The sequence below is a fragment of the Glycine max genome, chromosome 6 (assembly GCF_000004515.6).
Source record: "Glycine max cultivar Williams 82 chromosome 6, Glycine_max_v4.0, whole genome shotgun sequence".
Lineage (NCBI taxonomy): Eukaryota > Viridiplantae > Streptophyta > Magnoliopsida > Fabales > Fabaceae > Glycine > Glycine max.
Genome location: NC_038242.2, coordinates 10,911,598 through 10,934,526, shown reverse-complemented (window position 1 = coordinate 10,934,526; position 22,929 = coordinate 10,911,598). Strand labels below are relative to the sequence as shown.

At 32.1% G+C, this 22,929-nt stretch overlaps 2 protein-coding genes and 1 long non-coding RNA gene across 4 annotated transcripts; 1 reads left to right on the top strand and 2 right to left on the bottom strand.

The window, feature by feature from the left end:
• The first annotated feature begins 1,146 nt into the window (after nucleotides 1–1,146).
• Nucleotides 1,147–6,114, top strand: LOC100791150 (rab GTPase-activating protein 22). Of its 2 annotated transcripts, none has more exons than XM_006581606.4 (5): nucleotides 1,147–1,622; nucleotides 3,448–3,583; nucleotides 3,674–3,723; nucleotides 4,120–4,173; nucleotides 4,306–6,114. In XM_006581606.4, the coding sequence occupies exons 1-5, from the start codon at nucleotides 1,462–1,464 to the stop codon at nucleotides 5,558–5,560; spliced, it is 1,656 nt and encodes a 551-aa protein (XP_006581669.1). In that variant the 5' UTR covers nucleotides 1,147–1,461; the 3' UTR covers nucleotides 5,561–6,114. The 2 variants fall into 2 exon arrangements, with proteins under 2 accessions (XP_006581669.1, XP_003526739.1); XM_003526691.5 differs by having other exon boundaries at nucleotides 1,150–1,965.
• A 5,265-nt stretch (nucleotides 6,115–11,379) lies between these two features.
• Nucleotides 11,380–13,759, bottom strand: LOC100305929 (uncharacterized). The gene is given in 4 exon segments (NM_001248159.2): nucleotides 11,380–11,817; nucleotides 11,907–11,973; nucleotides 13,355–13,452; nucleotides 13,670–13,759. Coding segments are annotated over 3 exon segments (405 nt in total). The 5' UTR covers nucleotides 13,442–13,452; nucleotides 13,670–13,759; the 3' UTR covers nucleotides 11,380–11,566.
• Nucleotides 13,760–17,065: 3,306 nt separating this feature from the next.
• On the bottom strand, nucleotides 17,066–21,946 carry LOC100789740 (uncharacterized). The gene is made up of 3 exons (XR_414678.3): nucleotides 19,499–21,946; nucleotides 19,204–19,411; nucleotides 17,066–17,500 (listed from the first exon to the last, which is right to left on the bottom strand). It is a non-coding gene; the product is annotated as an uncharacterized lncRNA (long non-coding RNA).
• Between the last annotated feature and the right edge of the window lie 983 nt (nucleotides 21,947–22,929).

Sequence of the window (22,929 nt, the reverse complement as noted above, 5' to 3'; positions counted from 1 at the left end):
GAATATTGGTAAGACCCCCCTAAACTCGTGAATGAGTCGGCCCCTAGTGCCACAACAGCAAAATATATTAAATATTTTTTAAAAGATCGATGAAGGGATTAAAAATTATATAATTATGATGTTCGTAGGTCTGTGTGTGCAGTTGGAATTCGAGAAGCCAAAATCACACAATGTGAAACCTTTGAGACCAAAAGTAAAATTAAGTATTTTATTTTCATTTTTAAAATTTCATTTCCAGTTATTGAGGAAGAGTTTACAGAAGAAAAAAAAAGAATTCATCCGAAGTAAACTTAAATAGTCCACGAAACCCAATCAGATGAATTAACCCATTTAAGTGCAGAGTTTTAGACGAAGATTACAAGTGAAAAATTATAGCAATAATGCACGATAAAATTAAACATTTTCTATAAAAATCAAATTAATTCATATAATTGTTATGATTTTCTATAAACGCATTTCATATAATAGTTCTGATTTTCATAAAATTTAGTTTTATTATAATTGATTTTTTCATTAATTTCCTTAAAAATTAATAATATACAATACAGATATGAACATTCAATTCAATTGCCGATTTTGTAAGAACCTCATTGTATTGTATAAAAAAATATTTAGCGTCACATGGCATGGTAATATTTTAAGCAGAATTGCATATAGTGTGCAATTTAAAAAATCAAGAACATGTGCCTTGAGACAGAAACTTGAATTACCACGATAAATTTTAATTTGATTATTGCCATGCGATTCTGTTTGCTACATAATTACCTAATTTATTAAGAAAACTAATTTTATAAGTAACACATTCTCATTTGTTCATAATAGTGGCAATGGCGTTGAAGTTTTAAACGAAAAATCCTCTTACGAATAGCCATACCAACTTCGTAATAGACTGGTTTTAATTTAATTTTAATAATACAGAGAAAAAAAAGTGAACAACTTTTCCAAACGGACAAAGAAATTACTTGCATTACGGAAGTATAGGACTGCAACATTTAATCGCTTTACTGGAAATAAAGTAATTGACCCGATGATTAGATTGGGTTAGAAGGCAATTTATTAATTAATGGATGAAAGAAGATAATAATCTTGTTGGCATAATCTCCCATTATTTTCTCATTAATTAATTGAAACCTCCGGCTCTAGCAAGAAGATTGAGATTAGTTAGTTAGTTTGAAAGTTTGAATGATGTGATAATACGGAGAGAGAAAAACGACAGCGTTTCGCTCTTCTCCCCTTCATTTCGCTATGAAAGCACAAAGGCATATATTAGATTAGATTCTGGTTTTGGTTTGGGTTCCCTTCCCTACTCTTCTACCAGTCTTCCTTTCTATTTATTTCCATCTCAGTCCTTTCTCTCTTCACACTCCACTCTCTTCTTCTATTCTATTCTTTTCTCTCTAACAACAAATTTAGGAACAAACCGGGGATCTTATCAAGGGCGTTTTTGTAATTTTACCCTCCATGCTCACTTTTACTCACTCGAACCCCACCAACGACACTCACTTCGTCGCCGGCGCCGCCAGGTTCTTCTCCATGGCCGCGGCGGCGGTTACTCCGGCGGTGCTCTTCACGGCCCTCGCCGGCCTTGCTGTCGTCGCCCTCGTCTTCTGCGGTGCCAGTAGGTAAAGAAAACCTAAGAACTCTTTCTCGAATGAACGAATTAGAGAGAGCATCGTCGAAATCTCGCAATCGCAAAAACCCTAGCTAGAGAGAGAGAGGATACTGTTTTCGATTCCGATTTTGTCACACTAAAAAGGAGAAAACAAAAACAAAACCAAAAAAAAGTGTACATAGAAGGGAGTTATAGATGAATCCCCTTAGACGAAGTCACAATTCGCAATCGTCGTCTTCGAATTCCTCTCCTTCGTCGTCGTCGTCGTCTTCCTCCTCGTCGTGGATCCATTTGCGATCGGTTCTATTCGTTGTCACTTCTTCCTCACCAGCTTCTTGTTCGTCCTCTGATCGGTGAGTTCTTCTTCCTTTCTATTCTCTGTTCAATTTTTTTTGAACTTTTTTTAATTCAGCGCTGAGATTTCTATTACTTTGTGTGTTTCATTTCGTGCCAGATCTCCACTTCTGCGCATCTCAAGTGTTGGTGTCAGTGTCCGCTTAGGTTGATCAACTTGTGTGTGTTGCGTTTCTTGTTTCGGTCTCTTTGTTCGTCAGCATTTGTGTTTCTCTGGTTGATTCATTGATTTGTTCGAATTGCAAACAATTTTTTCAAAATTTAAAAAAAAAATAATTCCGATTTGTCTGTGAAAGGTGAAAGAAGGGTTGAGGAGGACGAGGTAGTGGGAGGGAGACAGATCTCTCTTCATTTTTGGTGGGGAAAATTTTGTTTTTTGTGTTTGAGAGATTTCTTTAATCTGAAGTTCCTTTCCTCTTATTCCTTTTCTCGTGTCAAATCAATAGTGGGTGAAAAAACCCTAACTAAATGGTGATCTTGATCGGACATCAAAACCCCTGTTTGTCTTGTGTGTTCCTTCCCGTGCTATAGAGGGAGATCTGTGATAGAGTATGTTTAGTGTGTGTGTTCATTAGGAGACTGAAAAAATTATATTTACTGAACCTAATTAAATTTTTAGCTAAGGAGATTTAAGAAAGTATATTATAGTAGTTGTCTTTCAATCAACCTGTTGCATCAAGGTTTATAATTTTGAAGCTTTAAACTAGATATATTATCTGAGGGGTGTTGATGTGTTCAAGTCTTCAAGGACAGTTAAATTGCATGCCCATAATATAATTTACTTCTAAAGTTACAAATTTAAACTGACAATGGTGATGCTGTTATCTCACTGGATTTCGGAATCAACTGTTTAGCATTCCAAGGTTGTGTTGTTTAATTTTAGCAGTACACAACAACAAACGTAATATTATTGACGTCAGTGCTGAAATTCACATTGGACTAGAACTCAACTGTTGATATAATTCATTACTTAAACTCGGATTTCTCAAACTTGATATAATTCATTTTCATATCACAAATATCACAAATTTCATATGTAAATTTTTTGCTGCATATTGCAATATTAAGTTATTTACTATGAAATTTATGGCTTCTAGCACCGACAGCATTTAATTGTTTTGGCAGTAAGTTACTAAATCAGTTTTACATTTTACACCAGAATCCATAAGCAGTAATGAAATGAAAATGTATGAAATTTGTGGCAGAATGTCATGCACACTTTTGTAATTTTAAATTACTAAAACTTTTATGTTATGTGCTTGCTCAATTTTTCCATGGGGAAAGAAGTAAGCCACAATCGGCTTGAAAAAATGTATCTGTTATGCTGCAGCACTGTGATTTGCATTTGCTTTTAATAATGAAGAATTTATATTTTCTGTGTTCCTTTCACTCTAAATTTCTTAAATGATTGCTGCCTATTCTCTATTCTAAAATTGACTTACAAGCAGTAATATTGAATAATTCTTTTGGCAAAATTTCAGGGGTCGTCTTAAATCACCATGGTCACGCAGGAAAAGAAAACATGTCCTAACACCTCAGCAATGGAAAAGCTTGTTTACCCAAGATGGGAGAATACGGGATGGTGGAATTAAGTTCTTGAAAAGAGTTCGCAGTGGAGTGAGTTTAATAATCTGATCATCTAGATTTTAAATTTTTTGTTTCGGTGTTTCTCTTTGAAATTGATTTCATTATAAATATCTGATGCAGGGTGTTGATCCTAGTATCAGAGCTGAAGTTTGGCCATTCCTACTTGGAGTGTAAGCATGTTATCTTTTATGTTTCATTTCAAAATAATGCTTACTATTTATTTGTTACATACTTGGGATCTAGGACATATGGATTATGGAAACTTTAGACGGACAAGAGATACGGAATTGACATACAGTTACTCAGGGCAATTTGAAGTGCCTTTCTCCTTTTTAAATTTTAGTGCATGTCCTGCATTACTTGATTGGGAAGAACCTTAGTCATCTTTCATTTATGAATTATAATACCACAAACTTGATTCTTTGCTTCATGTTATGTATTAGGAAGGATACTGATTTCCTTCTCCCTTATGTCATTAGAATCTCCCCATCCCACATCTTTTCTACATGTATTCATTTTTATAGATATCTTTTCTATGGTTTCTGATTACATATTCAATTATACAGCTATGACTTGGACAGTGCCAAAGAAGAAAGGGATGCTATAAGAACTCAAAATAGGTAAGCATATATATTGGATCCCCACATTCATGCTTGATCCATCATTGTTATAACTTTATTTTATGTGTGCTTCCCTCTTCTGTTTGCTGAGTTTAACATAATGTTACTTTTATGCTGAATCCATAAATGCAGAAAGGAGTATGAGAAACTCCGCAGACAATGCCGCCAACTGCTAAAGCACAGCACCGGGAGCTTTAAATTTAATGAAATAGGTGAAATCAGCTATGAAGGAGATAGTGGAAGTTTTATTCAAGATTATGGTTCTCCTAGTTCTGAAGATGCAACGAGTGCCAGAGAATCTCTTTCTAGTGAGGAACGAAGCCCAGATGCTGAATATTCAGATGATGATCCATCTAGTGCCTTGTTGGAAGGAGATGATGCTCCAAACATCAGCAATGCTGATGCCTCTGCACTGGATACCGATTTCACTGATTCAGACTCCTCAGAAGGTCCTGAAATAATTCAGACATTTCCTTCTGACGATGGTCAGGAGGAGAACAGTTCCAAGACAACTCCCAAGGAAAATTCTTCTCCCTCACCGATGAAAGTCCCATCAAAACAATGGACAAATGAAGATTTTGCCACATGGCAAAGGATAATCCGACTTGATGCAGTACGTGCGAATGCAGAATGGATGCCATACTCCCCTTCTCAAGCAATTGTACCAGACAGTAGGGCATATCGTTCTGCTGAGGCTGTTGGGTTGAAGGATTATAGTCACCTAGATGCCAGCAGAATCTTTCATGCTGCTCGACTAGTTGCTATTCTCGAAGCATATGCTTTATACGACCCTGAAATTGGCTACTGCCAGGGTATGAGTGATCTGCTATCTCCTATAGTTAGTGTTATACCCGAAGATCATGAGGCTTTCTGGTGTTTTGTTGGATTCATGAAAAAGGCTCGGCAAAATTTCAGGCTTGATGAGGTGGGTATTAGGAGGCAACTTGATATAGTTGCAAAGATTATCAAGTTCAAGGATGGCCATCTGTTTAGGCATCTGCAGAAGCTTCAGGCTGAGGATTGCTTTTTTGTGTATAGGATGGTGGTGGTATTGTTTAGAAGGGAGTTGACATTTGAACAGACTCTTTGCCTGTGGGAAGTAATGTGGGCAGATCAAGCAGCAATCAGAGCTGGTATTGGGAAATCTGCATGGAGCAGAATTAGGCAGCGAGCTCCACCTACAGATGATCTGTTGCTTTACGCAATAGCAGCTTCAGTTTTACAGAGGAGGAAACTAATTATTGAGAAGTATAGCAGCATGGACGAGATCCTCAAGGAATGCAATGGCATGGCTGGGCACCTTGATGTTTGGAAGCTGCTGGATGATGCACATAACTTGGTGGTCACCCTTCATGACAAAATGAAAATAGAGACATCATTCCGATGACTGCAGTTGATACTTAAAACAAACTACTAGATTATAATATGGTCAAAAGATCTTTGCTTTCAAGCTGCCCAATTTCTCCTTCGCATCCAAAAATTCTGCAAATGTCGAGTTTTTATATTACAACGAAGCCTGCTGCTGCATGCTGAATTTGCCACTTCTTATTTTCGAGACTCTCTGATTTCGACAATGTTGGCGCATGTGGGGATTGAAGTTGGGTTAGATGTAGATGGCATGGCTGCTTGCTGAAATTTGCCACTGCTTAATGCTTATTTACAAGGGTCTAGTTTCGACAATGTTGCCTTAATTTGGGCATTGAAATTGGCTAGATTTAGATGGCATCTTTCTCTTTTCTTTATTTTCACGCTGGCTCCATTCCTTTTCTTTTGATTTCTTTTTCAGCTTTCTGATTTGGGACACATCTGGGAGCACCTTTGCGAAAAGCAGGAGTGGTAGGTGCATGTAACCGTTAGAAGAGGCTGAGATATTGTCGACAATTATGAATGTTGTCCTTTTTGACTGAAACCGAACTCACGAGTCCTTTTGACTCTTTTAGATGCTGCTGACCGAGTTGCATTGCATATCATGTGATGTGAGTTTGAGGGTTACTGCTTAAGTTAAGCCTTGTAGTATAATTATTGCCTCATAAATTGACCACGTAACTTTACTTATTTATCAGCCCTAACACTTCCCTTCTTCTACTTAAATCGTAAGCTCCGCCTAGCTTATTTATCAGCCTAACACTTCCCTCTCCTACTTATTAAATTGAAGAAAAATTATATAACACGGTTGGGATTCAAAAGAGAAAAGCTAATGTATTAGCTCAACATAATGAAGTTCGGGTTTTGGATTCAGCACATCTAAGAAATAGAGAATCTTACGATCCTACATCAACTATAGTACAGTTACGAAGTTTCACACCGATCTATATCAAAAAAGAAAAACTAATGTATTAGCCCAACATTGTTAAGTTCAAGCCCTTAAAATTCGACATATCTAAGAAATAGAGAATCTTATCTGGAGGATGAACATAGTAGTCCCAAAGCATAGTATTTGACAAATCTATTAAGCAATACAACGTTGAAATCACAAGATTCATTCTAGAGGCATTTTTCAGGCCTTGTCATGTAAAAATTATTATTATAAATTGCAGAAGAATAATATAAAAAAGTCAGAGGGCCCAACTATACCCTCTAACTTTTACACTCTCACTCTCTTCTTAAATGATACTAAGTGTTAAATTAGATAAAATAAAATCTCTACGAGCATATTTAGTGAAAAAATTCATTTTAGATTCTTGAATCACTTATTGTAGGTCCCATGATATCACATAAGATGCAAGAATTTTTATCATTTTTTACTCTAGTGGTAGAATTCAATTTGCATGACAGATTGAAGTGTAGGGGAGAGGGGCCTTGTCCCCCTGATTTTTCAATTTTAATATTAAATTAATTATTTTTATTTGAAGACTTTAATTATAGAAAATAAATCAAATATTAAGTTGTACACTAATAAATTATTGGTCCTAGTAGTAATGGACTCAAGTAAGATTTTGGGTTTGAATTTTGTGGGTAGAAACAAAAAGTGATTGTGATGAGAAATTATTAGGTGATTTTAAGACCACCATGTCATTCATAATTTCGACTGATAATCATGTGACACATGAACAATTAAAGATATACTCGGTAACTATATAATAAAAATTAATTGTGTTGTTCCTTAATTTAAGGAATTTTTATAATTTTAAAATATTAAGTTATTTATGTGTTACATGATTATTACTCAAGATCATAGGTGATGTAATAGTCTTGGACCACCTAATAATTTTTCGATTGGGAGGGAAGAACCAATAAAGATAGATTATTAGGTTTTCCGATAAAGATTAATCATTGACAAAGTTTGTAAGTATTTCATACCAATAAGATAGTATAATAAAAACAAATATTAAGTTGTACAACACATTCGTTGAAATTCACTTAATAGATTTTAGATTTATTTTCCTTATAAATAAGTATTTTTTAAAAGGTATAAATAAATAATTAATGTATATTTTTATTATAAAATTATTTAGGTTATATTTGGTCCTCCTAATATTATTTTTTTTTTGCTAGATTCGTCCCTACCAATTTGGGTTATTAGATTTTACTTGCACAAGAAAAAAATAGAGTTTCTCTTTTATCTCAAATGGCATTAAAAAAATTATATATTTTTAAAAAAATATGAGTTATTACCCTGAAACTCAACCTCTAGCATGAAGAATTCTTAAACAAAAATAATGATAGATATGATGGACAAAGGTTTTTGAACTCAAGAACTTCTATTAAAGATACTCTAATATTATATATATATATATATATATATATATATATATATATATATATATATATATATATATATAAAAGTTAAATTTATCAATTTAATTATTTAATCATGCTATATTAATTTCCCAAAAAAAAATTCACACATGGCATTTGTCATACAAAGTTTGTTTACCACAAAACTCTTGCATGATAGTATTTGGCTAACTCATTTGTCTACATGTGTCTCGGGTAGGAATTTTCTCCTAATTATGATTTTGTTCTTCTACTTTTTTTCTGTATATATATTTCATCCTTTCAAATAAGTTGGGTATATTTCATTGTTTAAATTTTGGAATAAATTTTGATAAAAAAAATGAAGTGTATGATGCTTATATATATTGATGTGATGCATTAATGCTAATTAATACAATTTTTTTTACTGGACTAATACGTTTGCTTTGAGGTACAAGTAAAAATCTTTTATTAATTTATGGTAAAACTAAATTTGTGATCATAAATTCAAATTTGTTACTTTTAAATTGAAAAACTGAAAAGGAAAAAACTCTTAACAGGTGTTACGATGTCACAGTATAACTCAAAGAATAAAAAAATCATTTTTTTAAAAAAATTGCCCTCTTTTCTCTTATTATTTTTCTTCTTCTTTTCCTTCTTATCTCAAATGCAACCAAATCCTCCATATTAATAGCATCTTCAATTTTTCAACGTTTACACTCCCTGGAAGGTTCTTTTCTCCACTCGCAAGTGTCTTATTTCTTCCTCCTTTCTTTGGTTTCCTTTCGTTCTCTTCCTTGTGCAGTTCCCTTTTCTTTTCTTTCATTTTTTCCTTGTCCAAAACAATTTTCTTGCACTTTTCTTTTCATTATATTTTTGTGAACGTTTTTCACAAATATAGTTCTCATCACATGTATTGCTTCTTTATCACTTTTTCTACCACCACTCGAAGCACACCAATAAGCAATGGGCAACGTACGGATATTCGTGTTGTGGCTTTTAGGCAACCCCCTCCCCCTATTGCCTATCCAATTTTCATCTGTACATTTTTCATGTACAAAAGTTTTAGTATTACTTTTTATTTGAGAAGTCAGTAAATGACACTACACATTTACATTACAATTACAATTTTGAGAAAACCAAAACCCTTTAGACACGTTAGTCCTTAAAAAAAAAATAGTTACGAAATTAGTCTTTCAAATATTTAAATTATTATCATATTTATCATATAAAGATATAATCATCAAATTCATTTATGAAAGATTCGGTCTACCATCTAACAAGTACCTTAAGGATAGCAAAATCTTTGGAGACGATGTGGAAGGTGGGGAAGTAAGATAAGGGAATAAGAGGTTAAACCAATTTACTCTTTTATACATATTTTTTTAAACTTGACAATGACATTAAAAAGTAATTGAAAACCTGAGGAACCAGCACGTGTAAAATAGTGTTTAGGAGTTGTTGTTCACTTGTTTTGACTTCTGAGTGTAAATTAGATCTAATTGCGAAGCAAATTTGAAGATGGAAACGGAGGAAGCATCAGGCAACGACTTTAGTGTCTTCTAAGAAAGATAGGGAAAAAGAGAAGGAGAGGAAGAAGGGAGGAGAAAAAAGCGTACTTGCCAGAAATCACTTCCGATGGTGGCGTTCGACAAATCTTCTAGTGGCAGAAAGATTTTTGTTTCTTTTTCTACTGTTTTTTTTTTCCTGTTGATTAGTATTACAAATTGTTGTGTGTTGGGCTTTACATTTCTTGGATTGATTCCTTAGCCTGAGTAGCAGTGTTTGGATTGTGGCAAATGGTCGTGGTAGACGGGAGTTGAACCCCAACAATGTTGTTCAACGGTGAAGACTAAAATATGGCCGAGGGGTAGTAAAGTAGTATGAAAAATAATAGGCAAAACAAAATTAAATGTTAAAAACTGAAACAACCAGTAACAATTAAACAATCCTAACCATTGAATATTTAACTAATATATCTAATGCTCATAAAACACTTCGTCACTTTAGACCACCTATCCGATTTCCCCACCTTAGACATTCTCATTGGATATCTAAAGTGGTGAAAAATGTCACAAAAGTTATTTAAAAAATATAGGTGGATGAATATATGCCATATTGTTCTTGTGGTTTGTTAAAAAAAAAAAAAGTGATTTGACGGCAAATTAAAATTTTAAAGGACTAGTTTAATAACAAAATCTGAATAACTAAGGTGGTAAAAAACGAAATTTTAGTGGACCAATTTGATTATCAACTTTTTTAGAAATGTGATGACGTGTGTAACTTGGACATATCCAATTAAGAGTTTTAGTTTATTACACAACCTGAAACAGCATACAATTAGCTATATAATTTAAATAAAAAATAGAGCAAATCATATTGAACAATACCATATATTATTATATTAGATGTTCAAGTGTTGATATTGATATTTGGACACATCAAAAACAAGAAGTCATACTGAGTGGCATCATAGATCCTATGAATTATATCACCAATATCATTAGTTAATCGTTCTTTTTATTTAAGTTTAAATATATTTTTAATTCTTGTAAATTTCTGTTTTCTCAGATTTGAATTTTGTAAAAAAAAAAATTATTCACATTTCATTCGTGTAAACTTACATCTTTTTAATTTTAATTCTTTTAAGATTTTTTTCATTTTTAATATTCATAAATTTATGCTTACATGGATTAAAACACAAAAGTAAACAAAGAAAATGTTACAGGAACTAAAATTAAAAAAATCTCAACTTACAAGACAAACATTTTTCAAGGCTTGTTTTTACGGGAACTTACTATGCTAGAAGGATCAAACCTTGCTTCATGAACATCGGCTAGTCTTTCCACTAGGCTGCCATCTGTACTCAGAAACAACATTGCTAGCTTCAGAGCCTGGCCCATGCTCCATGAAACTTGCTACCCCTTTCAACAGTTCCATATCAAACTCGCTCATTTATTATTATCTTTTTCAAAATCTGCTAGTTTCACCATTGCATGAGAATTTAAAAATTCACCACATTCATTGTTTTGATTGATGTTTAACGTTTCTCCTCTTCCATCTCCATCTCCACCTTTCCTTCAAAGCTTTGAGACTTTAGTTCATACTCTTTTGCTTGTCCTTTGTAAATACATCAGTTAACTTCTTTTTTTATTAACCATGTAACTCACCCCATCATATTTTAAGCATGTTCCATGTTCCATGTTCCAAGTTCCAATCCATTGATGAATAGCAAAGAGTAGTAACACCCTTTAGGGAGGGTAACTTCGTGTTTATCGCTCAATCACGAAGTAACCTTTAGTTGTACCTACGAACGGCGTGGTAAAGAGCTAATTGCTCCTAGCATCTTGCTCATGCATGTTCGTAAAATAGAAGGGCCTTACGGTGAGCAAATTAAGCCAGGAGATAGGGTGATAAATAAAGAAGAAAAGAAACAAGTTATTAAAGAAGCAGCAAAGACCCAGAATAAAACGAAACCAAACAAAACTAATCGTCCAACATTAGGTTCTCCGGTCACAATAACACTAATACCATTGCCAAAGAAAGTTGGAAAACATTGGCTTACTGAACTATATGGTCTAAATCCAGATTCAATTCTCAGACCCCAGAAAGAAACTAAACACTGTCCTTTAAATGACACTATAAAATAGCTAACAGACCCTTCACCATTGTCCAATGTGATAAAGAAGGAACAACTCTACTCTTTCTTGGTGTAGTGTCGCACAACAAAGGCCAAGCCCAAGATCAGGAGAGGGACCAGGAACTGCAAAATCTTGATCACAAATTCTGGAGTCTTATCAGGATTGTACTGAGCTTGCTGAGGTGGAATGTAGGTCCGTTTTAGTGGGACGGTTGATGCATCAATCTCACCAATGTAGTATTTTTCCATCATATCTCTAGCAGAATCACTGTGCCCCACATCTTCAAAGTCATTGGTTGCATCTTTCCCTGCAATCCACAGAGCATAATCAATATCAATATGGCTACCCTTTGTTGCTTTTATTAATAATAATAATCTTCAGATGATATAAACATACCTGTTGCAGATAACAAAACCTCATCACCTCCGGGATGATCCTCCATGAAAGGGGTGACATCATACACCTAATATTGTTGAAGCACACAACTTTGTTCAGTGACAGAAACTAACGTCATAACAAAACTAGAACTCAAGCTAGAACTGAAATTCAAAAGTTATGTAGTTAATAATTTCTTTGTACATGGGGTTCTGCATGCTTAGGGTGTTTGAATAGCCTCAAAATGAGGCATTACAATCTCAGGTAAAGCTTAAATAGTGAAAAATAAGTTTGCTTCTGCTAATGTTCAGAATAGTGAAAGAGGGTTTCCTCCTGCCAAATGTCCACATGAGACAGTGTATTGTATAAAGGATGTGTTATGGAAGGCAACATCAAATTGCATCAGAAGAGCAACGGGGCTACCCTAGACTTTAGTGTCTAAGGAAGATCACCCCTCAAAGCATATATATGCCTAGAATATTGCTATTTCAACTAGAAACATAAAAACTTGAATATAAAAAAAGGATTTATTGTGCTGCTACAATGAGAGTAATCAGGATGACACTTGCTGTGATGTTTGAGAGTTGGAAGGTGACAAAAGGAGAAGGAAACAAATGTTTAAACTAATGGACTAGAGGAAGAGTATGTGAGGTTAATGAATTTCTTTCCCATTGTTTGGATGTTTAAAATCCTCATAAACCATCCAAATTGAGAAAACCTTAAAAGAGCCATGAAAACCAATACATGATGAGGGGTTACATGATAGTCCCTGTCTTACTCCCACTATTTTAAGAAACTCCCAAAGAAGGGGGAGGCTTACTTGAAAAGCTTCCCCTCCCAAATCCCACCTCACATAAAAAACTAAATAAATCAGTAGGTTAATCCAAATCATTCACACTCACACATCAAAAGAATTCAGGTGATTCTCACCCAAAAAAAATAGAAAAACAATTCAAGTGACAGCATGCACAATATAATGAATATACAAGTTGAGAAATAGATATTTGAGAATAATGCTCGAGTGTCTCTCACAAGGACACACTAAGGTCATTTATTCAAACAGCTGCGCTTAATAGAATTAACACTAAAGATCAAGGTCTAAAAGACAGTCCGCAACTGCAATTTCACAGGCAATAGTCAAGGTTTATGGAGTATCCACGACCGCAATCTAAAACCTTGACAAAGATAAATAAAAGTCATCTAAAGATGCTAATGCAAAACGGAATTATCAGTCAGATACAAATGCACAAGATATTCAATATAGCAGGACAAAAAGGACACGCATGAAGAGATCAAACGCCATCATCATTAACAAACAAATCAAATGAAGCATTTACTTAAACCCCAAAAAAGCATATATACTAAAACCCCTGATTTCATTTTCAATTCGTTGATATTTCTATCAGAGAATCAATCAATCATTTAAAGCAAATCAAAATTCTTGAAAAGAAATAAAGAAAAAAACAGACCTTGCCAGAAATGATGAGCCAGCAATCCTTGGTCTGGTTGTGCTTTGCCACCTCCTCAAAAGTGTGAAGTTTCCGATCTGAAGCCATTCTCTTAATCACTGCCACGAAATCAACAAACCCAGAGAAATTTAAGTCAAACCCACAATTTCATAAAGAATAAAGAGTCAAGAGAGGATCTAAAGAAAGAATCGTGAAAGGGAACAGCCACCAAACCAAACCCAAACCCCCAAAAGTGAATTAACAAAAAACGTGATTCTTATGCATCGACGAAAAAGAGATTCTTGGTTTGGTTGGTGACAACAACACTTAGCTTACCAGAGAGAAGGGTTTTATTCCGCTCCTTCGTAGATAGAGATCCTTTCTCAGTGACAGCGTTGCATCAAAACCTCTCTCTCTGTGGTGACTGCTTTGCTTACATAGCCATGTGCTTCTTATATATGCCACTATTTTTTTGTGGCAGCGAAAACAGCCTTGTAGAATCTTGAAATTACACATTTGACATGTACGCAGAAATGAATCTCTCATAAAAAAATTAAAATATATTTTTAGTGCGTTTTCCAAAATTGATTTCCATTGCAGAATAATTGATTTTGAATTCTTTTTTATATGTTGAAGAAGAAATTAAAATTTCAAAATTGATTATGAATTAAAATAACTTTAAGTGTTTGTTTAATTTGGTGTTGACAAATTAATTCTAAATTTAAAATTGATTTTAAATATATTTTTATATGTTTAATTTTTCGTCAGAAAAAAAAAATTCAAAATTGACTTAAGTTTAAATAATTTTGAGTAACTAGTATGTTATATTAAAAAAATTACTAAATTTTAGTCCTAATTTAATTTTATAATAAAATATCTAAACATAAATTATATTATTTCGAAAACAATTTTCATAACATACTCCCAAACAGATACTTCCGTAACTTTTGCATTAAGTTAAAATATTTATACTAAATTTTACTTTAAATTAATTCTAATCAAAATTATTCAAACATAAATCTCGTTACTTTAATATTAATTCTAATTAAAATCAATTTTATTTACAACCAATTTTATCAACATATATCCAAACACACACTCAATCCCTTAAATTTAGAAATATTACTTTTTGTTGTCTAAATCAGGTTTATAATAACTCTCACGCATCATATTCTTTTGCTAAATTTGTATTTTTAATCTGTGAAATTTGCAAAATATTTTTTGTCATTTTTAATTTATTTTTGGCTATTTAGATACACAATTTGTGTTTTTTTCTTTAATCAGATAAAAAATATTTTATGAATATAAAAACTAAAAAATATCAATTTTAAGGAAACGTATTTAAGCTAAAAAATAATATATTAAATAATTTTATGATTTGGGTGATTTTTTTACAGATAGTTTGAGTGATTTAGAAATTAGAACTATTAAATAATTTGGAGTTTGGAAAGTAGTAGTAAACGTCCATGCTTTTAATTTTCTTTTTAAAGAAAGGCCGGTCATCCACACTTTAATGCATCAGTTCAGGCTCTTTATTTATTTTATTTATTTGTTTATTTTAAATGCATTATCTTTTTAAGGAAATATATAGTACTATTTGATTTTTCAAACTTATGAACCTAAAACCAGAAAGTTTTTATGATAATTAAATACAAGCTATATTTATTGGAGATTTTATTAGAAAGTTCTCATCAACCAAAATTTTCAATACAATTATAGAAACATTTTACTTAATGAAAATAATTTTTTTTAATTTAACATTTTCTTTTAGTTTTATATGTGATGTCTATGCGAAGAAAGTCAACTTTTTTTTCTTTAAAGGAAATACTGAAATAAATATAGGTTTGGAAAATTAGGGAGTAAAGGTATTTTTAAGAAGAATTTATCTTAATCTATATTCGATACAATTCTTTTAAAAAAGTTATTTATTTAAACTTGAACTCAATTTGAGCAATACTCTGATGTTCAATTTTTTTCTGAAAATAAATATTTCTCTTAAAACATAAAATTTAATATAGTAAAGAAGATTAAAAAAGGAAATAGCTATGTTTTCCCAAGACATTTTTTAATTTCTTATGAATTAAAAGATAAAATACCTAAAAAGGTAAAAAATATTTCTCATAACATTAAATGCACACACTTGCTACTTTTAATTTTTTTTGTTACTACCTTAGACAGTTAAGAGGATTTAAATCTTTTTAAAGAAACTTTTGAAATCCTCTAAATTATTTGATACATGTGTTTCTTTATTCATTCATCCTAAAAAACAAGAGAGAGATTATTAAGTTGATATTTCATAAGATTTAATATTTCTATTTTCCATTATTAGTTCATTTATAGGTTTTCAACGTTTGTTATTTGCTAGTTTAAAAAAAAGATTTTTTTTTTTTACAGAAAAACGTTTGTTATTTGCTTGATTTCACGATAATTGCTTGCGAGTAAAATGAATTCGAAACTTAATTAAAGGCCAAGGGTGCGTATTACCTTGAATAAATTTATTTGTTAGGGACCACCTATATATATGCGATATGAGTTCGTTCCTGTTTCTTTCTTCCTTTTTTCATCTTTTTTTTTTACTCGTGTCAAAATAAATTATTATTATTATTATTATTATTATTATGTAGTCGTAAATCATTTCAAACGAGAAATAAGAACGAGAATTTGAATAACTTCTGAAAGTCTAAAATCAATTTCATACATCTATAAAAGTAAAAAAAAAAACGAGTGTTAGAAAAAAGAAAAAGAAAACTTGGCTTAAATAAAAAGAAGTGAGAGAAGAAAAAAAAAGAATTTTTTTAATAGTCGATAACTACCACAAAAACAATGGGCTAGTCAAAGTTATCAAACTAACCAAATCAATGGTGGTCGAACTCCGAAGTTAGGAAAGAAAAAGCGAGCGTGTGTGTGCACGTTTGAAGACTGTGTATGAAATTTCCTAGTAAAGAATTCAGCCAACTTATATAGTACTGATTAAATCCACGACTGTATTTATTATATATTTTGATATATATAATTATAGTGGTTTTAAGAAAATATACATTCGAAAAATATCTTTACACATACTCCTTCCATCTAAAGAAATGAGATGAGGAGAGGATTAAATAATATTTTAAGTAGTTAAGAAATCATACTTAAAAATACTTGTATAAAAATTTAGTGCCTAAATTTTTTAGGATCTCTATTTTTAGTTTTGATTTTTTTTATTGATCAATGTTTCTTAATTTTTTTTTCTTACTTTTAATTCTCTTTGTCATTACTTTTAGACATAGTCCCCAATGACAGGAACAAAAAAGGTTTAAGAGAGATAAAAATCAGAAATTAATAACAGAAATAGGAACTGAAAATACTAAACCCTAATTTTTTTTATCATATCACATAAATATTAAATATGAAATGGTGAGTTTTATCAGATTGGACCATTATGCACCAACCATTATTCCAAACGAAAAGCCAAGTGCACACACATATCTGCCACCATAATATAATAGAACAAACAAATATAAAATGATTAAAACCAAAACGGCCCCTGGTTTACCTGATGACTTCTTTTAATTAACAATTATGGAGTCAATTCAATTGAACTTGTAATCAATTTTCCCAAAAAAAAATGTTTATCTTTTGTGCCGCTTCTCTTTAGAGTTTAGACTCATGTTTAATTATACCACATACGGCACTGCATCTACATTTGATCTATAAATGACAAATTACGAATCACATAAATAAATTAATATATGTAGAAAATTATTTTTGCATATATTAATATATTTTTAAATATAAGTTTAAGTACATATATTTCACGAGATCAAATTAACTATTATAATTAACTATATACATGGTAAATTTAATTTAACAAAAGTACAACCCTTTTGAGCGAGTTGAATTCAAATATTTCGTACCAGTTAAGTCGGCTACACCAACCAACATCAAATGCAATTTATCAGCAGCCAGGCCCAGATTCAAAATAAAAGTTACATGTCAATCAATTAAACGGAAAAAAGAGAGAGAGAGAGAGAGAGAGAGAGAAAGAAAACCTTTACCACAAAATCGTCGTTGCGAAAGATCTTGGAAACACGAGACATGTGAGGAATAGATGAAAACCCCATTCACACATACTTCGCCAGTGGGACTATAGGATGCTTCGGAGAAAAATAAAACAAAATATTATAACTGCAAAAATCAAATAAGAACAAAAACTTAAATTATATACTAAATTTCACTAAATAATTCAGGGATGTTAACGAGTTGTATTTGATCAGATTTGATAAAATGGTTACTCAGGCCAATCAAAATTTAATGGGTCAAGTTTGTGAATATTTTTTACTATCCAACCTAACCAATCATAAATAAATTGAATTGATTGAATTTGAATATTTAAAAATTATTTTATATTCTATAAAAACAATTTTTTTAAGAAAGAATAATTTATTTTTGTCTAAAATTTTATAAATATATAATTACTAAATACACACAAAAAAAGATAAAATTGTGATAAAATTTAACTAATAGAATTAATAATTTTAGTTTTAATATAATATTTTTATTTTAGATAAAAATAAATTATTGTATTAGTATCTGAAACTGTAAACAAAATTAAGATAAGAATAAAAACAATAACTTAAAAAAGAAAAAAATATAGATGATTTAATTTAATAAATTATAATGTTTTATATTTAATAATTAAATTATATAATAATAAATTTAATTATATGAGTTAAGTTGGTTAGATTGAAAAAAAATAATATAATAAGATCTTAAACGAATTGAGTCAGATTTAACTTAAACACTTAGAATTATAATTAGATCAACTTGGATCACAGATTAACCTAGACATCTAAACACCCCAAAAACAATTCAACTAATCTAAATAAAGTTGAAATAATCTAGTAATCAGATTAAGGGCTACCAACGCTCAAGCATACCACTAGCTTGATGATAGGAGTAAAAATTCAAACTGTTATTTGGGCAAATGTCATTTAGGGTGTATAGCATCTCAATTTACCAATTTATGAATAGAAATTCATATTGGAATTCCATTTAGGGTAATTATACCATCCAAGTTTTACATCATGCCTAAAAGTAACTCTAATTTCAATTAGGTTATCATGGCATATCGTTCCAATTAAAAATTAGATCTTGCAGCCAGATTTGATCATGTGGTTGAATTAAGAGACAACTCAAACACTCCATCTGAAAATTACAATAAGAATAAAAAGTCAAAACTGCAATTCAGCAATTCCGTTTAGGTTGCTTCACTAAATTTTCATATTATGAATTTTAATTCATATTGAAATTGCATTCAGAGTCACCATAACATCATAGGGTAATCAAAGCATTCCATCTAGATTTAAAATCTTGAAACAAAGATTTGAACATGCAGCTCAATTAAGGATCATTAAGCACCAAGATTAACATCCTTTTTCATCTCATAGTGGCAAATTTCAGGGTCAGGGACTCAAGGCCAACCTTATAGACTTTGCACACCCTAATTTTCAGCAACTCACTCTTTCGTTTAAAGGGACGTGGACATCCGTATAAGACTTACATACCCTAATTTTTCAAATGAATAAGAAATCGATCTCATAATAGCAACCACACTTTTCCATTTTGAGAGGCAAGGACATCCTTATAGGAATGATATACCCTAACTTTTTAGATGAATAAGTGTGTGTTTGGTTTGACATTAGGGGATTAATTATGAATCCAAAATTGATTTAGGATATATTTTCACATGTTTGATTTCAGGTTAGAGAAATATATCACAAAATATAAATACTCAATTCAACCAGGAGCATAATCTAAAGTTCAACAAACTCCAATTCCAATTCCAAAACTCAAATAACATGAAAAAAAAAAACATAAACATAACTTACAGAAAAGCAGCAGCATAATCTCCGGGTCAGCAGCATCTTCAACTAGCAGATTCATCAGCCAGCAGCATCTTCTACCAGCACCAGCCACCAAGTCAGTTCACTTGCTCTTCTTCATCATTGAAAAGCACACCTTCAATCTCCGGGTCATCAACAAACAGATTCGCAAAAGTGTCAACATAGTCATCATCCACAAGAAGTACATATCCACCTAAAAAAGCAATGACAGAAAATCAATTAGCCAAAAATTGAATAAAAAACTGAAATAGAAAATAAGTTTAAAATATTAAAAACTTACCAACATCCCAATAGCTTGATGAACCAACCTTGTACTCTTCCTTCTTTCTAGACAACATTCACAGGTTGGTGTGAACATAGATGAGGTCCTCAGTCCTACTTGAAGCTAATTTATTTCTCTCGAGACTTTGGATACCAGAAAAAAAACTCTAGTTTCTTTCACAACAAGAGGAAGATGCAGGCTGTGAAAGCAACTTATATGCTAGAGCTTGCAATGTTGGTGTCGATGAACCATAACTGGCCCACCAACTCAAGGGCTCTTCATACACCCTAGCTTCCATTACATGAGCTTCACTAAAAAAGCCCAAAACCTCTAAGAACTGTCCATACTCAACATACACTTTTTTAAGATCATCAGAATTTGTGAACATCTTTTTGAAACATTTATCTCTATTGAGAGATACTTCTTAATCTTCATTAGGTGCAACCCTGGGTACCATTCCACTCTCTCCTTGTAACCAAGACTCACTATAGTACTTTGGAACTAGCAAATGCGCCAAACAGTGAAGGGAAGTATTGCTTTTGTTCCGCCTTGCTTCCAAAACACCTTGAAGAACATAAAAAAAAGTGGACTAACCAATAACTACATCCTGACCCTCATGCTCAAAAACTTTCTCCCTCACTTCTTCAATCATAGAGTCCCACATATCATATATCAAATGCAAACAAGGAGTATCAGTATCACCTTTCCTTATCATATCATAAATGGGGGTAGTAAAACTCAGGAAGTATTCTTATTTATCCCACCATCTATAAAAAAAATACACATTCTTTAACTTTGTCAGCCTTACTCTCAAAATTTGTCTTGCTAAAACTTTTCCATTCAGCATCTAAAACCATCTTTTCCAGAGCATTTTTTACTTGTAACAATCTTTCTGCCATCATAACATGAGAGGCAAAGCGTGTTTCCGCTACCTTTAACAGTACGTGAGTTGAATATTTTTGAAAAATCGCAAGAGCTTTGCCATGATGCGAAACAAAAGTAATAATGTCATCACAATCTGACATTAAGGCATAGATCCACTTACACTCGTTATATTGGCTTGAATTGTTGGGTGGTTCGCATATTGCTTTGAGTGCCAAATTCACTGTGTGCACCACACAAGGCATCGAGAAAATGAGGGGATATTTGGCCTCAATGCTCAAACCCACGGCTTTGAAGCTCCCCGCATTATCAGTGATGATTTAAACCACATTGTGAGCCCCTTCTTTATGGATAACATCTTGAAAAAGACTAGCAACATAGTCTGCATCTTTTATGTTTGCACTTGTGTCAAAAGATTTGAGAAACATAGATCCTCCACCAGATGCAACCATGACGTTGATAAGAGGCCTCTTCTGCCTGTCCCTTCTTTTTCCAAGAATCCCGAAAAGGTTGAAGTAAAGCATTCACATGCGTTGAGAAACATAGTTCTCAACTTGTTGTATGTTGGAGGAACATATCCTGCCAACTTACTATTTGCCAATTTATACACAAACTGGCGAAAATATGAATTTTTGGCCGTTGAAAATGGAAGTGCAAAGGCATAGAACATCCGGGCAATTTCTTTGTCTACCTCATTTTTATCAACGACATTGAAGCAAGCTTCCACTGTCCTTTTTTTCCTTTTTGTTGTAGTAAATCAGAACCAGAAGGTAAGGAAACAGAATCCTTAAAAATGAAACTATCACTCATACAGTAAATTACTAAACAACAAAACATATAGAACAACAGCATTAGAACAACCAATTGCATTAAATGACCCGTGTCGCAAGAAACATCAATATTTGGTAATACTTACACAAGAAACATCAATATTTAGTAATATTTGCATCCTATGCAGTCGCATATTTAGCATTGTTATTGTCCTTAAATGCTGGACAATTTCAATTCAAGAATTCTATGATGGAGAAATATTGAATCTCGGCGACAGGGACAAAGGCTTCAATTCAAGAATTCAATTCTCCACCGCTGAGAGAATAGACTAAAGTGTGCTTGCAGGTTCGAGCGACTAAAACGACGATGCAACGAAGTGAGGTAGAGATTCTTCGCAGTTAAAAACGGAATTTATATTTGGCATTCAGACAAATCGCTAACCAAACAATCTCATAAGTTTAACAACCGCACTTTTCCGTTTTCATGGCTCATATACCCTAATTTTGATTCGAAACAATTGAGGGTTTAGGGTTTTTGGATAAAGATAAATAAGAAATGTATAACCCTAATTTTTCAAATTCGGTGTTTAAAGAAACCCCAATACCGTATTGCATCAAAAGTTTAAACATTGTGCTTTCAAGACAGAACCAGTAACAAGTCTTGGAAATCAATAGAGAAAGAAAGAGAAGTTGCAGTGATGAAGGATCTGAAAGATCACAAAGAAATCAAATTCAGACGACTAAATTTAATATCGCAACTTTACCAAGGTGATTTCTGGACTCTACATTCATCAATTTCAGTTTCCACCAAGAAGCTGATATTGCTTTCTTTTAGCGGCACTTTGTAGCATTCTTAGTTTTGAAAATATAGATCCGGGCCGGGCCGGGCCCAAGTCCAGATAAACTATTTTTATTCGAAATGCATTACTGGAAAAAAAATAATTAAAAATAACTATTTATTTATTTAACTATTAAAGAAGCACACCGGCCAACTTTTCTATGATAAATAATCAAATTTGTTTTGGGAAATGTAACATGATGATAAATTGATTCATGAAAAATAAAAAATATAAATTTAGATTTTAAATATGTAAAAAGTATGATAAATTAATTATATTATTAAATTTATGAAACTATTTTATTATTAAATTATAATATTTAAGGATTAATTTGATGATAAATTATAATTTTAAAAAATAATTTAATGATAAATGACAAAATTTAGAAACTAATTCATTATTAAATTGTCTACGGACTAAGTTGTTGTGCTATTTAGTATTCAAAGACTATTTTTTTTTTCATTTTTCAACAATTAATTTGTCATCATCTCATAATTTTAGGATAAAATTGACAATTCACCCTTTCTATTTTTAAACTTTTACTTCTTATACCTTCAGTTTTGGTTTCCACTACCCCTCAATTTTAAAATATCCCTAAACTATCCTTCTCATATTATAACTTTCTTTTTCCTATGCCTATTTCTCCTAAATCGCCTTGCACCCAGTCCACCTACTCCCAGCAGCTTCAGCTTCATTTGGAGTGTCCTCTCCGCGCAACGGTGGTGCCTCTATAACAGTCTCAATCTCCATCTAATGCTTAAATCTCACAAACGTTGGTTTTTCTTCTAAATGTTGGTTGTTTTCCTCCATCTACATAGCTCCGGTGAGGTTGTGTTGACATAAATATAGTTAAGGTGCATTGTTTTCAATTCTTACTTAAGTTTTTTATTATTATTATTATTTGCACTTAATTCATGGGAAATGAACAATTTAGCTAAAATTACATTAATTTTAAAAT